Source organism: Entelurus aequoreus, linkage group LG12, assembly GCF_033978785.1.
Source record: "Entelurus aequoreus isolate RoL-2023_Sb linkage group LG12, RoL_Eaeq_v1.1, whole genome shotgun sequence".
Taxonomy (NCBI): domain Eukaryota; kingdom Metazoa; phylum Chordata; class Actinopteri; order Syngnathiformes; family Syngnathidae; genus Entelurus; species Entelurus aequoreus.
In genome coordinates, this window is record NC_084742.1 from 66916533 (window position 1) to 66932467 (window position 15935).

The 15935-nt window shown below is 37.9% G+C and overlaps 1 protein-coding gene across 1 annotated transcript in view; it reads right to left on the reverse strand.

The window, feature by feature from the left end:
* utp20 (UTP20 small subunit processome component) overlaps positions 1-15935 on the reverse strand; it is a 72120-nt gene that overhangs the window by 55133 nt on the left and 1052 nt on the right. Inside the window, exons 2-13 of the mRNA XM_062066486.1 lie at positions 13604-13684; positions 13469-13535; positions 13267-13399; positions 10559-10747; positions 7191-7272; positions 5050-5187; positions 4820-4975; positions 1210-1362; positions 1005-1139; positions 854-931; positions 610-788; positions 402-548 (exon numbers count right to left, since the gene is read on the reverse strand). Coding sequence (XP_061922470.1) covers positions 402-548; positions 610-788; positions 854-931; positions 1005-1139; positions 1210-1362; positions 4820-4975; positions 5050-5187; positions 7191-7272; positions 10559-10747; positions 13267-13399; positions 13469-13535; positions 13604-13684 — 1538 coding nt within the window. The remainder of the gene's footprint in view (positions 1-401; positions 549-609; positions 789-853; positions 932-1004; positions 1140-1209; positions 1363-4819; positions 4976-5049; positions 5188-7190; positions 7273-10558; positions 10748-13266; positions 13400-13468; positions 13536-13603; positions 13685-15935) is intronic.

Consider the following 15935-nt stretch of genomic DNA (forward strand, 5'->3'; position numbering starts at 1 on the left):
CATCTTCCCTATCTGAATAGCTTCAACTCCCCACTAGTCCTTCACTTGCACTTTACTCATCCACAAATCTTTCATCCTCGCTCAAATTAATGGGGAAATTGTCGCTTTCTCGGTCCGAATCTCTCTCACTTCATGCGGCCATCATTGTAAACAATAGGGAACTTTGCGTATATGTTCAACTGACTACGTCACGCTACTTCCGGTAGGGGCAAGCCTTTTTTTTATCAGATACCAAAAGTTGCAATCTTTATCGTCGTTGTTCTATACTAAATCCTTTCAGCAAAAATATGGCAATATCGCGAAATGATCAAGTATGACACATAGAATAGATCTGCTATCCCCGTTTAAATAAAAAAAATTCATTTCAGTAGGCCTTTAAGATACAGGTGTGTGGATGTTACCTGAGGTGTGGCAGCAGCATGAGTGCACTCCAAGGTAGTGATAGATCCGTGATAGGCCCGTTCTGCTTTTCAGGAAGTGTAATGAGGGACAGAACCATTTCTGGCACCGTAGGCTGCTCCAGCACGCCATGGCCCTCCTCCTTATGACTGAACCACAGTGTGAGAAATACACCATTTCATTCATTTCATTAGGATTTGTGCGACTCACCCGGCGGTCTGGCTCGCAAAGACCAGTGGGTATGTCTCCAAAGCCATGGAGCCATCTGTCGGGGGCGGGGCTTTGGCCAGGATGAGGCTGACCAGCCCGTCCAGGGCGCAATGGCGAGACAGGGGGTCGCCGCGGGCAAACAAGCCGGCGACGTACCGCAGGAGGGTGGGCAAGAAGAGCTGGAGGTGGGGAGAGAGAGAGAGGGGTGACTGTTGGGGGAAGACAAAAAGTGGTGAGGACTTACCTGCTCAAACTGTTTCATGGTCAGCGTCTCCTTGGTGAACTCCAGGATCAGATCTTCTCCAACTGTGCTGTCAAACACCTAAAGTACCAAGACGTCAGATGCCAACAAAATACACAACATTAGCTTGAAAATGTAATATCAATGGGTGTACCTTGCAGATGATCTCCTGGATAACAGCCCTGGGGAGGCTGATGTTCTCCCCGAGGAGCAAGGACGAGACAATTTGGAGAAGCAGCCGTGAACAGGAAGCTGGGAGGGCCACACCCTCCAGCAGACGCAGCACAGTCTACAAGACAGAAGATAACACTCGGTGACAATTTCATCCTCAAATGTGTTTTTTTGTGTTCTCCTTGTACCTGGCAGACGTTCTCCGGCTCCGTGATCTTGGCTCCATCTTTGTGAGACACTAAGGTGTGGAGGATGAACAGCAGCCTTTGGAGCTGCTCACCTGCTGCTTCAGCCTCTTCTCCCTTGGCCTCCATGACACCGTGGACCTCTGCCACGATGGCCTGTGGATTAGAACACACGTCAAGCACCAACCTTTAGACCACAGCTGTCCAACTCAGGTATGGCCCGCCTCACCATTTTATGTGGCCTGCGAAAGTCTGGCCAATAAAATACATTTATTAATACTTTTATTATTATAAAAAAAATGTTTTAATTATTTAAAATGTAAATACTATCTATTAATGCCACAAACAATTATGTCGTCATACATGTAAAAATGTTTTGTTAAATTTTAAATATAATATAAAAATAAAAACAAAAATAAAAAATAATTAAATATCTGCTCGACTTCTGATTTCAAAGCCAATATCCATCAATTAATACTTTTATTATTATAAAAAAATGTTTTTGATTATTTAAAATGTAAATATCTAATAATGCCACAGACAATTATATTGTCATACATTTAAAAATGTTTTGTTAAAATAAAAATTAAAAATACATATCTGCTTGACTTATGATTTCAAAGCCAATATCCATCAATTAATACTTTTATTATTATAAAAAATATTTTTTAACTATTTAAAATGTAAATATTATCTACCGTACTAATGCCACAGACAATTATACTGTCATACATTTAAAAATGGTTTGTTCAAATAAAAATATAATATAATAATATAAATAAAAAATACTTAAATATCTGCTTCCCTTATGATTATTCATATCCATCAAATTATGAACTGTAAAAATTATAATAGATTTTATAGTAAAAAAAACAACTGCTGGAATTTTACTGTAAAAACACAGTAGTACCGTTTTTCATTTACAGTCAAATAAAAAAAAACACTGTACAGTATATTTTATGGAAAAAAATATGGCCAGTTTTTTAACGCAAAATTTACCTTTTTTTTACAGTGTACTGAAAAATGTATAGTAATGAAATGCATAGAAGTCACAATTTCATGAGGCAAATTCTCATACAATTATATTCATATAATGTTCACTGTAACAAATTTCTGGGGTGTGACCCTCAATATAAACAAGTTTGACACCTCTGCTTTAGACAATACTCTTCTAGGATGACGGTTTCAATAAAAAAGTAACAATTGGGCTTTAAAAAAGCACTAATAAAACACAAAACTGTAATAAAACAAATGCAATAATACACAGCAACTAGGGATGTGCTGATCAATTGGACACCGACCAGTATCGGACGATTTGGAAAAGTATCTGATTGCCTTTGCTGATTATTGCCTTTTAGAGCCGATCACAAACACTGACACTGTATTATTATTCCGAATGATGTCTCCATACACAGTGTGGAGCCGCTCCTCAAAGCTAATAATAATCACCTCCATTACGATGAATAAACTGCATTTCTAAGTAGCATTATCATCGGAAGACGAGGTTAAACATGTTACACACCAAGAGCAAGCCATGCTAATAGCTAAAGCTGTAAATAGAAACAGCAGAAAGTAAGCAGTTAGTAGGAAATTAATAAGTATATTAGTAATAGTTAGCGAGAGGATAATATACAACTGTTGACGTGTTAACATCGCCCTACAACACGTAAGAGGAGGGCAGAACGGTCTATACATTAGTGGTGTCGATAACAAGGCTATTGTCTGTATATGATTGATATTGAGTGATTAGGTCAATAGTTTTATTTTTTCAAAAATAGGATTTTGTTAATGTTTACAAACTAAAAGATTAATTCCCTGAACATGAGGACTTTGAGGGCAAAAACCAAAGTATTTATATAAGTAGTAGATAGTAGTTTTGCTATAGTTTAGCTAATGTGTATTATTTGTTTTGCTTAAACAATTGTATGCAATAAAAAGAAAATAAGGAACTAGTACTAATATTATGTTGATATTGCCAATAGTACTCACCATAATCAATGTTAGTTTATAATGTGATCGGTATTGGTATTGGTTGATCTCACTCACTGATGATAGTAAACTAACAGCATAAAACCTTGATCGGAACATCCCTAACAGCAACAATAAAATAAAATAAAAATATATTTTAGGATCATTTTAGGCGACACGTGTGGCGCTTCACAGAATCTGAGCCCGAATGCAAAGTCTCTGAATATAACAGGCCGTACTTTACACTTTACACTTTTTTTAAAATAAAGGTTACCACAAAAAATGGCATTATCGGCTTTATTTTAACAAAAAAATCTTACGGTACATTAAACATATGTTTCTTATTGCAAGCGAAGAACAATTTTGTCCTTAAATAAAAATAGTCTGCTGACGTACGCAGTAACATATTGTGTCATTTATCCACCTATTATTTTGTCTACATTATGAGGGACAAACTGTAAAAATGGATTATTAATCTACTTGTTTATTTACTGTTAATATCTGCTTACTTTCTGTTTTAACATGTTCTATCTACACTTCTGTTCAAATGTAATAATCACTTATTCTTCTCTTCTTTGATACTTGACATTAGTTTTGGATGATACCACACATTTAGGTATGGATCCGATACCAAGTAGTTACAGGATCATACATTGGTCATATTCAAAGTCCTCATGTGTCCAGGGACATATTTACTGACTTTATAAACATAATATGATTTTTTTTTAAAGGAAAAAAGATTTTGTGACAGTAAAAAGTATCTATGTAATCATAGTAGTATCGACTAGATACACTCTTGAACTTGATATCATTACAGAGGATGTCAGGTGTAGATGCACCCGTGGCATTTGTTTACATTCAGGAATGGCATCATTAGCGGTGAAGCATGTTTAGCTTATTCCTCGTCCTGCAGTGATAATGCTACTTGTAAGAAACCTGCTCAGTGGCCTAGTGGTTAGAGTGTCCGCCCTGAGATGGGTAGGCTGTGAGTTCAAACCCCGGCCGAGTCATAACAAAGACTATAAAAATGGGACCCATTAACTCCCTGCTTGGCACTCAGCATCGAGGGTTGGAATTGGGGGTTAAATCACCAAAAATGATTCCCGGGCGCGGCACCGCTGCTGCCCACTGCTCCCCTCACCTTCCAGGGGGTGAACAAGGGGATGGGTCAAATGCAGAGGACACATTTCACCACACCTAGTGTGTGTTATAAAATTATTGGTACTTTAACTTAACTTAAACTTACTTTATTTGTCGCCATGGAGACAAGGATTAGTGATTAGGAAGTAGCTAAAACACTGCGGACTGTGGATGGATTTTAGCCGCTAGCTAGCTAGCCATGTCTTAAAGCACCTCTTCCTGAGGGTGTTTCAGTGTTATAACTTCACCCTTATCTTTTTACACCAAAATGCGTCCATTCTCCCTTTTCTGTCTACACACTGTGTGTGCTTGTAAGTACTCTGTGCTGGTGCACTGCCGAACTTGCTCCTCTGCTCGTAAAACCAGCAATGTCATGGCCGTAAAAAAACAAATATGGCGAAACGGTATTTTTCAAACAGAGTATAGTACCGTTTTTGATTCATTAGTACTACGATACTATACCAGTACCGGTATACCGTACAACCCTACTTTACACTAGTCATACCTGCAGGGATTCCCAAAAAACCAAGAAGTGCTCCTTGTCCACATAACCGGCTGCAGCCTGGGCTGTGTGGTCCAGAGCGTCCCGCGCCAGGTCCCACGGCAAAGGTACTCCCGGGCTGGTTGTGGGCCCCAGCTTCCGCAACGCAGTGGGTACAGCCTTGCGGGGCAGACGGTGTGTCATGTCAGTATGTTGGGAGACATGACCGTGTCATCCGACCTGTAGGTTCTCACCGTTGCAGCGCAGGAGTGGAACATGTGCCGGACTCCCTTGCACATCTCAAACAGCAGCTGGCCGACTCCCTCTGCCTTGTCCGGGTGCTGACACAGGTCCGAGAACACGTGATTGAGTAGAGTGTCCAATTCTGGAACCTACGAGACACAAAAAATACTCACAATAATAACATAAGGAATGTTAAAAGCAACCGATTATCGGCAAATAAATTTGGCATTTTGATAATCATCGATATAGGCCTTTTTTTTCATGGGTTTCGGCCTACATCAGCAGATACATCATACACAAATATTTAGTATTTTCAAAATATATATTGTGATGTAGATAGTAGTGACCATTGTTCAAGCACCATCCCAATTTATTTTGTTTAGTTCATTTAAGAATAAAAAATACTAATAATTCTCCTTGAATATATTTTGATATCTGACATGGCAATTATTTCAGTTCTTAATAATAATAATAATAATAATGGATTACATTTATATAGCGCTTTTCTATCAACTAGATCAGGCACATTTTTTGCGTTGAAAAAATGCGGAGGCACACCACCAGCAGAAATCATTAAAAAACGAAACTCAGTTGACAGTAAAAAGTGGTTGTTGGATATGACTTTAAAGCATAAGCAAGCATGCATCACTATAGCTCTTGTCTCAAAGTAGGTGTACTGTCACCACCTGTCACATCACACCCTGACTTATTTGGACTTTTTTGCTGTTTTCCTGTGTGTAGCGTTTTACTTCTTGTCTTGCGCTCCTATTTTGGTGGCTTTTTCTCTTTTTTTGGTATTTTGCTGTAGCAGTTTCATGTCTTCCTTTGAGCGATATTTCCCACATCTACTTTGTTTTAGCAATCAAAAATATTTCAGTTGTTTTTATCCTTCTTTGTGGGGACATTGTTGATTGTCATGTCATGTTCGGATGTACATTGTGGACGCCGTCTTTGCTCCACAGTAAGTTTTTGCTGTCGTCCAGCATTCTGTTTTTGTTTACTTTGTAGCCAGTTCAGTTTTAGTTTCGTTCTGCATAGCCTTCCCTAAGCTTCAATGCCTTTTCTTAGGGGCACTCACCTTTTGTTTATTTTTGGTTTAAGCATAAGCACCTTTTTACCTGCACACTGCCTCCCGCTGTTTCCGACATCTACAAAGCAATTAGCTACCGGCTGCCACCTACTGATATGGAAGAGTATTACACTGTTACTTTGTCGAGCTCCAGACAGCACAGACACTCAACAACAACACATCATTTGCAGACTATAATTACTGCTTTGCAAAAAATATTTTTAACTAGGGATGTCCGATAATGGCTTTTTGCCGATATCCGATATGCCGATATTGTCCAACTCTTTAATTACCGATACCGATATCAACCGATACCGATATCAACCGATATATACAGTCGTGGAATTAACACATTATTATGCCTAATTTGGACAACCAGGTATGGTGAAGATAAGGTACTTTTTAAAAAAATGAATCAAATAAAATAAGATAAATAAATTAAAAACATTTTCTTGAATAAAAAAGAAAGTAAAACAATATAAAAACAGTTACATAGAAACTAGTAATTAATGAAAATTTGTAAAATTAACTGTTAAAGGTTAGTATTATTAGTGGACCAGCAGCACGCACAATCATGTGTGCTTACGGACTGTATCCCTTGCAGACTGTATTGATATATATTGATATATAATGTAGGAACCAGAATATTAATAACAGAAAGAAACAACCCTTTTGTGTGAATGAGTGTGAATGAGTGTAAATGGGGTGGGTTGGTGCACTAATTGTAAGTGTATCTTGTGTTTTTTATGTGGATTTAATTAAAAAAAAAAAAAAAAAAAACAACAAAAAAACGATACTGATAATAAAAAAAACGATACCGATAATTTCCGATATTACATTTTAACGCATTTATCGGCCGATAATATCGGCAGACCGATATTATCGGACATCTCTATTTTTAACCCACATAGGGGAAATTAGATAATCTCCCACGGCACACCAGACTGTATCTCACGGCACACCTGTGTGCCCCGGCACAGTGGTTGAAAAACACTGAACTAGATACTCAAAGTGCTCACAGACAGAAAATTGTCGGTTATTGGCTCTGAAAAAACTGTAGTTTGCAGGCAGGATGTCACCCACCTTTCTCATCAGATGTGAGAAGCTCTCTGCTGCAAACTTGCGGATGTGCTCCTCTTTGTGCTCCAAAAGTGTGCTGTACAAGCTGAAAAAAGGGGAACAATAAGGTTACACCTTTTACCCTTTCAGAGAGTTGTCACTAAAATAGCAGTAATAATATAGTACTAGGAAATAATGTCTTTTTTACCATTTCGGAACAAAGCACACACTCTAACGCAGGGTTTCTTAACCATAGGGCCAAGGGCCATTGTCGGGCGCGAGCCAATAAACATCTGTTTCTCAGCTGTGGCCCCTCTGTTGTGATACACTTTTATACCACAAGTGGCAGTAATGACAATAATAAAGCAGAGTCGTGTATAGAGAGTATGGCCAATGAGACAACAGGCGCCATGTTTGCTACCAAGGACGTGTGCAGAATATGCCCGGAAGCATGCATTGCGGTCCTTCTGACGTTAGTTTGTGTTTTTTATAAACCCCAATACTATGTCTAAATATAGCTTTAAACATACTCCAGCTCATAAACTTACAATAAACCATGCTTAATTAAAAGAGATGTGGAATGAGGAAGTGCAGTGTACGCATAGCTCAACATTGGATGCAAACATGGCGCCCTGAAATCACGTGAGGGCTTTTGACCAATCATTTAGGAGATGGTCTGAAACCGAGTTGGTCATACTCTCTTTATATATGACTCTGTATCAAACAAACAGAAGAAGTCTGGAGCTAAATAAAGTCAGAGAGACTTTTTAAGTGCAAAAATGATGACGAAAGTGGTGAAGCTGTAATGCGCTTTCATTTTATTCACAGTTTAGTTAAGAAACATATTCATTAGTATTTAAGTTGATTAATTTTAGCACAACATATTTGTATGTACATTTATTTTTGTGTTAATATTTGTTAGGGCCCTGGCAAATACAATGTTGTCTACAAAAGTACCACAAATAAGTAAAACAATGCTTTTGTAGCAACTGTGATTAGTCATGATTACCGTATTTTTCCGACTATAACTCGCACTTAAAATCCTTTCATTTTCTCCAAAATCGACAGTGCGCCTTATAACCTGGTACGCCTAATATACGGAATCATTCTGGTTGTGCTTACTGACCTTGAAACAATTTTATTTGGTACATGGTGTAATGATAAGTGTGACCAGTAGATGGCAGTCACACATAAGAGATGTGTAGACTGCAATATGACTCAAGTAAACAACACCAACATTTTATATGTTCCATTGAAAATATAGAACATCGCACGCGGCGCTCAAAAATCTGTCAAAATGTTTTAGTACGACTTTGGTAAGCTATGAAGCCACAGCGCTTGACGGATTGTCGGCGCATTAACTTACAGTATTATTATGGTGTGTGTATAAGGACCTATAAGCAGACGTATTACCTGGCGGTTTAGTTTCGCAATATTATGCAAAACCAACTTTTCTTACCTTCTGGTACCTGCTGATGTGTATTTGGGATCTGCATAAGCCCTGAAAATGTGCACGCGTCGGCAATTGTAGTCCGTGCCGAAACCGTAGTGGATAAGCTTCTTCTTTTCTCTATCTTCTTGTTATGGGACATTCATCCTCCACTGTTGCCATTTCTAATATATATATATATATTTCTAAATACATAAAATAATCCCACGTTAATTAAAATGCAAAGTAAAGCCTATTTAATAGAAATATTATTTGTTACAACATTACGCCCCCCCTCCCCCGGCACGGTGCGCCCCCTCCCTTCCCGTATCATGACTCTTTTTGGACGTCACCACATCAAAAAATCAACACAAGATGTCAAAACGGCCAAAACTGTCAGGTGCCCAGGGAAGAAAAAAGAGAAAAGAAGAGGAGTAGAAACGAGAAAAAGACAGAGGTTAGCCTACATGAAATTATTTGTCTGTTACAGAATGTGATAGTAACCTGGCTTTTTAGCATTAAGCTAATGTTACATGATTCAGCAATTGCTAATCAATAAATAGCTAGTTCTGTTTTAACGTCGGGTTAATATTGTGGAGGGGGCTAAATTGTTATGGAAAATAATAATGTAACGTTAGGTAATTACAGTACTCCCTGGTGTACAGTAATTTGTAAGTCATTCTAGTTAATGCAATATTAAAAAGCACAAATAGAGAACTCTGTAGGATCCCCTTTTTTTGTAATATAGTTGTTAAAGTCATACTGGTTTGATATCTTGTTTTGTGCAGTGCCTTATTTATATTGTATTTTTAATTTATTTTATGCAACTTGTTGACACGTTTTATTTTGTGTTTATGTATGTAAAAAATATTGTATTTCATATATTCATTTTTTACTTTTTGTATTCATTTATTTATCCATATTTTTTTTTATCTTGTTAACTATTCTGATTGTTAATTTGCTTTCTTTAAGTAAAAAAAAAGGTTAAAGACAAAGCTATTCGGTTTCTTGTGAGTACCGGTATATACACTTCACTGCCGATGTGGGGGGGCGCCACCTAAAATCTTGCCTAGGGCGCCAGATTGGTTAGGGCCGGGCCTGCCGGTCACGGTACACATTTCGGGCGTTGTTGTTGCACTAGTGAGCCACGGATGAGGAGATGCTGCTCCGTTCTTGATTGAAGTAAAGTCTGAATGTCATTAAAACAGTTAGCGCCATCTTTTTGACACTTCTTCCACTCCCGTCCTTGCACGCTACACCGCTACAACAAAGATGATGAGGAGAAGACGCTGTCCAAGTGGAGGCACGTAAATAAGACCGCCCATAAAACGGCGCGTCCTGAAGAAATGGTGTGTAAAACATCATCTATGCAACATTTTGAGCAAAGAACCACCGTTACATGTTATGTAGACCACAAGGAAGTCTTTTACATTTAGAAAATAATCATAATATGACCCCTTTAATGCGCATTTTGTATGAAAAAAGACCTCTCATCTGCAGTGCGCCTTTTAATCCGGTGTGCCCCATGGTCCAAAAAATATGGTAATCTAAATTAAAAGGTGTTGTTAATCTGATTTTTAAAATGTGTCATTTGACAGCACTTTTTTTCTCGTTTTTATGCCCTTTGTGTTTTAAAACCCATGTTTGCTTCTCCGATAGTAGAAGGAAAATACCGCAGTATTCAAAAATGAGGTGCTGAGTGGAAGACTAGCCTAGCTCAACAATTAATAACGACATTCATTTTGATGCACTGTTGTTTTAAAGCAATGAGGGTTTATTTATTATTATGATCATTATTTAAAAATTCTGTCTGAAAACTGACACATATATTGAGAAAACGGTGCCTTGAGGGTTAGCACAGACACACATCTACTATATGCACAGTCGTAGATGGCAACAATGTACCCTGCCAGACATCGTGAGGATGAGTGGATGGGCTATAATCATAATCAAAAGGTTTCACCTGTATATGTTGACCATGTCTTTCACCATGAGCCGCCACAGGTACTTGTACAGGTAGGAGAGGCACGTGAAAGCCCACTCCAGCACCTCTGTGTCCTTGGTGTCCAGCATTGACGTGATCAGAGTGAAAAAGTCCGGGAAGTGAGGGTAGAAGTCGGTCTGCAGGTCTCTGGCCAGCTGCACCACTAGGCTGGAAATGAAGAAGAACAGAGTTAGATTTGGCTCACTTGGCTACAGTGTTCGCAAAATTACTATTAAAAAGTAATTCATGATCATTACTCGGTACTTTAACTGAATTACTAGCAGAATTAATCTTCAACAAATGTAATGAATTACTATGGAAATGCTAGGGAAAAACAGAGAGACGTTTCATGAGAGCAGTGCGTGTGGGCCTTTAAAAGGGCGGCGCCTGTTGCCAAGCGACGTCAGCGAGAGCGCACTCAGAGTAGCATTTTAGCTCAGCTGGGTTTCTTAGCTTTTTCAGCGGTAGTTTTCCAGCAGCTCTGTTGAATCTTTGCACTGGATTGTGTTAGCGCTAGTTAATAAAGAAATTGAATGTGCTTCGATGGCTGTGGTCTCCTTGTCCACAAATGGGGTATTGTAGGATTGCAAGTTTGTCACTTCAATCATTGACTTGTTGTTCATTATTCCCTTGTAGTAGTAGTGTACGTGTACCTAGCCTCAATTGTTGTTTGCTGTGTGATGTTGCCTCTTCCTATTTAACATCAAGTAGGGTTGGAAGATATATGGAATATACTGGATGTATCGCGGGTTTTTCTCTGTGCGATATAGAAAATGACTACCGTATTTTTCGGACTAGAAGTCGCAGTTTTTTTCATTGTTTGGCTGGGGGTGCGACTTATACTCAGGAGCGACTTATGTGTGAAATTATTGACACATTACCGTAAAATATCAAATAATATTATTCAGTTCATTCACGTAAGAGACAAGACGTATAAGATTTCATGGGATTTAGCGATTAGGAGTGACAGATTGTTTGGTAAACGTATAGCATGTTCTATATGTTATAGTTATTTGAATGACTCTTACCATAATATGTTACGTTAACATACCAGGCACCTTCTCAGTTGGTTATTTATGCCTCATGTAACGTACACTTATTCAGCCTGTTGTTCACTATTCTTTAGACATTTTAAATTGCCTTTCAAATGTCTATTCTTGCTGTTGGCTTTTATCAAATACATTTCCCCAAAAAATGTGACTTATATATGTTTTTTTCCTTCTTTATTATGCATTTTCGGCCGGTGCGACTTATACTCCGAAAAATACGGTATATGGTGATATTCGAGTATTTGTTCTCACGCAGTTGCTTTTAGCTGCAGGCATTACACTACAGGCGTTTCTCACTCTTTGTTGTCTCTCCTTCTCACCGAGACATAAAACAAGCGCACCTTCTTACATACGTCACATACTGTCACGCGTGCAGCGTCATACGCCCTCGCGGAGCAGACAGGTAGCGGCATGGGTTAGCTGTGGTGCGAGTGGTAATACGAGAGAAAGAAGGTCTCAATCTGGTAACAAACGAAGGAAGAATTAATTCCCAAGAAAAACAGCAGGGGGTCCATCGTCTGGCGGTGGTTTGGCTTCAAGCGGGAAGATGTTGAACAGACAACCGTAATATGTCAAGTATGCGGCAAAAGCGTTGCTACGAAAAAGAAGCATTACTGCTAATGTGTAGCATCACTTGAAAAGTCACCTGCTAGAGAATGAAGAGTGCTTGAAACTCTGCATGTCAACATCTCCGTTCGGTGCCACACCCACAAAATACCCAAGCAACCATTTCCACATCAACAAAAAATAATCAACAACAGAAGGAGATAACGTCCGCAGAACCTACCACATAGCGAAGGACATACACTATTTAATTTCCTATTATGCAGCTCATTTTTATTTGACACTTATTGAAATATCTTGTGTGACATCATGCACAAAAGTACACTATTTGTTTTAAACTACTGTAGTGGCGTTCTGTACAAAAAGTGCACTTTAATTGAGTGTTGTTTTGACATGTCATTTTAGTGACATCATGCACAAAAGTGCACTAATAGCTTGTTTTAAAATGTCTCTGACAATCTTGCACTTTCTGTTTTGGAAATGGAAATGACATGAATGTTTGTGCCACTGCTTAATAACTGTTTCATAAATACACTTTTAGTTGTGGTTTCCCTCTCTGCATGAAAGGTTAAAAGTAGCATATATTAATGCAGTATGAAGAAGAATGTTATCATGTAGACACATAGAATCATCATAGTGCTGTGATTATATGCATCAAGTGTTCATTCAAGGCTAAGGCCAAATATCCACATATATATGGTGTATCGTGACATGGCCTAAAAATATCCACATATCAATAAAAGGCCGTATCGCCCAGCCCTAATGTTGTTTTATTTGTAAACAAGTTACTACCCGTATTGAACTTGCTGTGCCTCTGATGCTGTCTTGATGACATACAACCACATCAAAAGTAGCGTGCCAAACACACAACACATTTGTAACGACGATGAAGTAATGAAATTACTCGTTACTAGCAAAAGTAACACCCTTTTTTCCTAACATTTATCTACAATGGCCAACACGTTTGCATTTGTTATATAGTGTTTGTGTGGTTTTGATTTTGGATCATTTCTGTGTTTGGACTGTTTAAGACCGCCACCATGTTTAACTGATAAACAAATAAAGACCACTTACTCCAGCAGAGGCTGATAGGCAAGATTGCTCTTGACAGATAAGTGACTTTTTAGACTCTCCACTATGGACTTCTGATGAAAAACCAACATGTGGAACGATTGGCTCTTGTTGAAGACCTCCTTGAAAAACGTAGCTGGGGAAAACAAACAATTTTAGTGGCATAACAAGCATAAAAAGGGCAGTATTTCAACTTTTTACATACTGAAATTTTCTGTCAAGTTGAGGTCCCTCCATTTTGTCAGGCCTTCAAAGAAATGGGTTTCTACTTCCTGAGTGTTAAAAAAAAACATCAATTAGAAGGGAAGGGAAGGCTAAAATGTGTTTTATATCGGCATACCTCTGCATATGATCCTGTTCTGTCGATGCGGTGGATGACATCAATGTTGACATTGGAAAGTCTTTCAGCAAAAGTGAGAAACTGCAAGAAATAGAATAGTTAGGAATAGTTTTTCAACGATATTGTAAAAATCGCAGCATTTCGGTTTTAAAAAATGCCAGCAATAATGCCGTGGTGTGTTACGGCAGGGGTCACCAACGCGGTGCCCGCGGGCACCAGGTAGCCCGTAAGGACCAGATGAGTCGCCCGCTGGCCTGTTCTAAAAATAGCTCAAATAGCAGCACTTACCAGTGAGCTGCCTCTATTTTTTTAATTTTATTTATTTACTAGCAAGCTGGTCTTGCTTTGCCCGACATTTTTAATTCTAAGAGAGACACAACTCAAATAGAATTTGAATATCCAAGAAAATATTTTAAAGACTTGGTCTACACTTGTTTAAATAAATTCATTAATTGTTTTACTTTGCTTCTTATAACTTTCAGAAAGACAATTTTAGAGAAAAAATACAACCTTAAAAATTATTTTAGGATTTTTAAACACATATACCTTTTTACCTTTTAAATTCCTTCCTCTTCTTTCCTGACAATTTAAATCAATGTTCAAGTAAATTTATTTTTTTTATTGTAAAGAATAATAAATACATTTTAATTTAATTCTTCATTTTAGCTTCTGTTTTTTCGACGAAGAATATTTGTGAAATATTTCTTCAAACTTATTATGATTAAAATTCAAAAAAATTATTCTGGCAAATCTAGAAAATCTCTAGGATCAAATTTAAATCTTATTTCAAAGTCTTTTGAATTTCTTTAAAAAATTTTGTTCTGGAAAATTTAGAAGAAATAATGATTTGTCTTTGTTAGAAACATAGCTTGGTCCAATTTGTTATATATTCTAACAAAGTGCAGACTGGATTTTAACCTATTTAAAACATGTCATCCAAATTCTAAAATTAATCTTAATCAGGAAAAATTACTAATGATGTTCCATAAATTATTTTTTTAATTTTTTCAAAAAGATTCAAATTAGCTAGTTTTTCTCTTCTTTTTTTGGTTGAATTTTGAATTTTAAAGAGTCGAAATTGAAGATAAACTGTGTTTCAAAATTTAATTGTCATTTTTTGTGTGTTTTCTCCTCTTTTAAACCGTTCAATTAAGTGTAAATATTATTAATTATTAATAATAACATAGAGTTAAAGGTAAATTCAGCAAATTGGCTATTTCTGGCAATTTATTTAAGTGTGTATCAAACTGGTAGCCCTTCGCATTAATCAGTACCCAAAAAGTAGTTCTTGGTTTCAAAAAGGTTGGTGACCCCTGTGTTACGGTATCAAATGAGAACTGAACTCCCGTCAATGTAGTTTTTTTCTGGCACTAGAGAGAGCCGAGAACCTCCTGCCAAGTTTCAATGGGAAGCATGGACACATTTTAGTTTTACGATAGAGGAGAAAACATGATGTTGGAGTCTCTCCAGCAAGCAGTTATTGTCTTTAATCCTCATGTGGGAGCGTGGACATGCCGAAAAACACTGCACACTCCAACGTCTACGAGGAATACCAGTAATAGGCCACTTGGTGGATCGTCACCCGGAAAATATGAGACCAGACATCAATTTGTGAGGTACTAACAATATTAAAAGTACATTATTAAGAGCTACACTGTCAATTAACATTCTGAGGATCAGCAACTAATAGAAAATCCTGTACATAATATCCCGATATCCTGCCAGTGGTTAGAGTGTCCGCCCTGCGATGGATAGGTTGTGAGTTCAAACCCCAGCTGAGTCATACCAAAGACTATACAAATGGAACCCATTACCTCCCTGCTTGGCACTCAGCGTCAAGGGTTGGAATTGGGGGTTAAGGCTATGTCTACACTAAGCCGGATAACTCCTTAAACCAATAATTATTTACCTTAAGCCCCGTTTCAGCCACACTAAACCATCGTCTTCAACTATACAAAGTCTTTCAATGGTTAGGCATTGAAAGATGCCTAACAAAGCAGGCCACTATGGACTGGACTCTCACTATTATGTTAGATCCACTATGGACTGGACTCTCACACTATTATGTTAGATCCACTATGGACTGGACTCTCACTATTATGTTAGATCCACTATGGACTGGACTCTCAATATTATGTTAGATCCACTATGGACTGGACTCTCACACTATTATGTTAGATCCACTATGGACTGGACTCTCAATATTATGTTAGATTCACTATGGACTGGACTCTCACACTATTATGTTAGATCCACTATGGACTGGACTCTCACTATTATGTTAGATCCACTATGGACTGGACTCTCACTATTATGTTAGATCCACTATGGA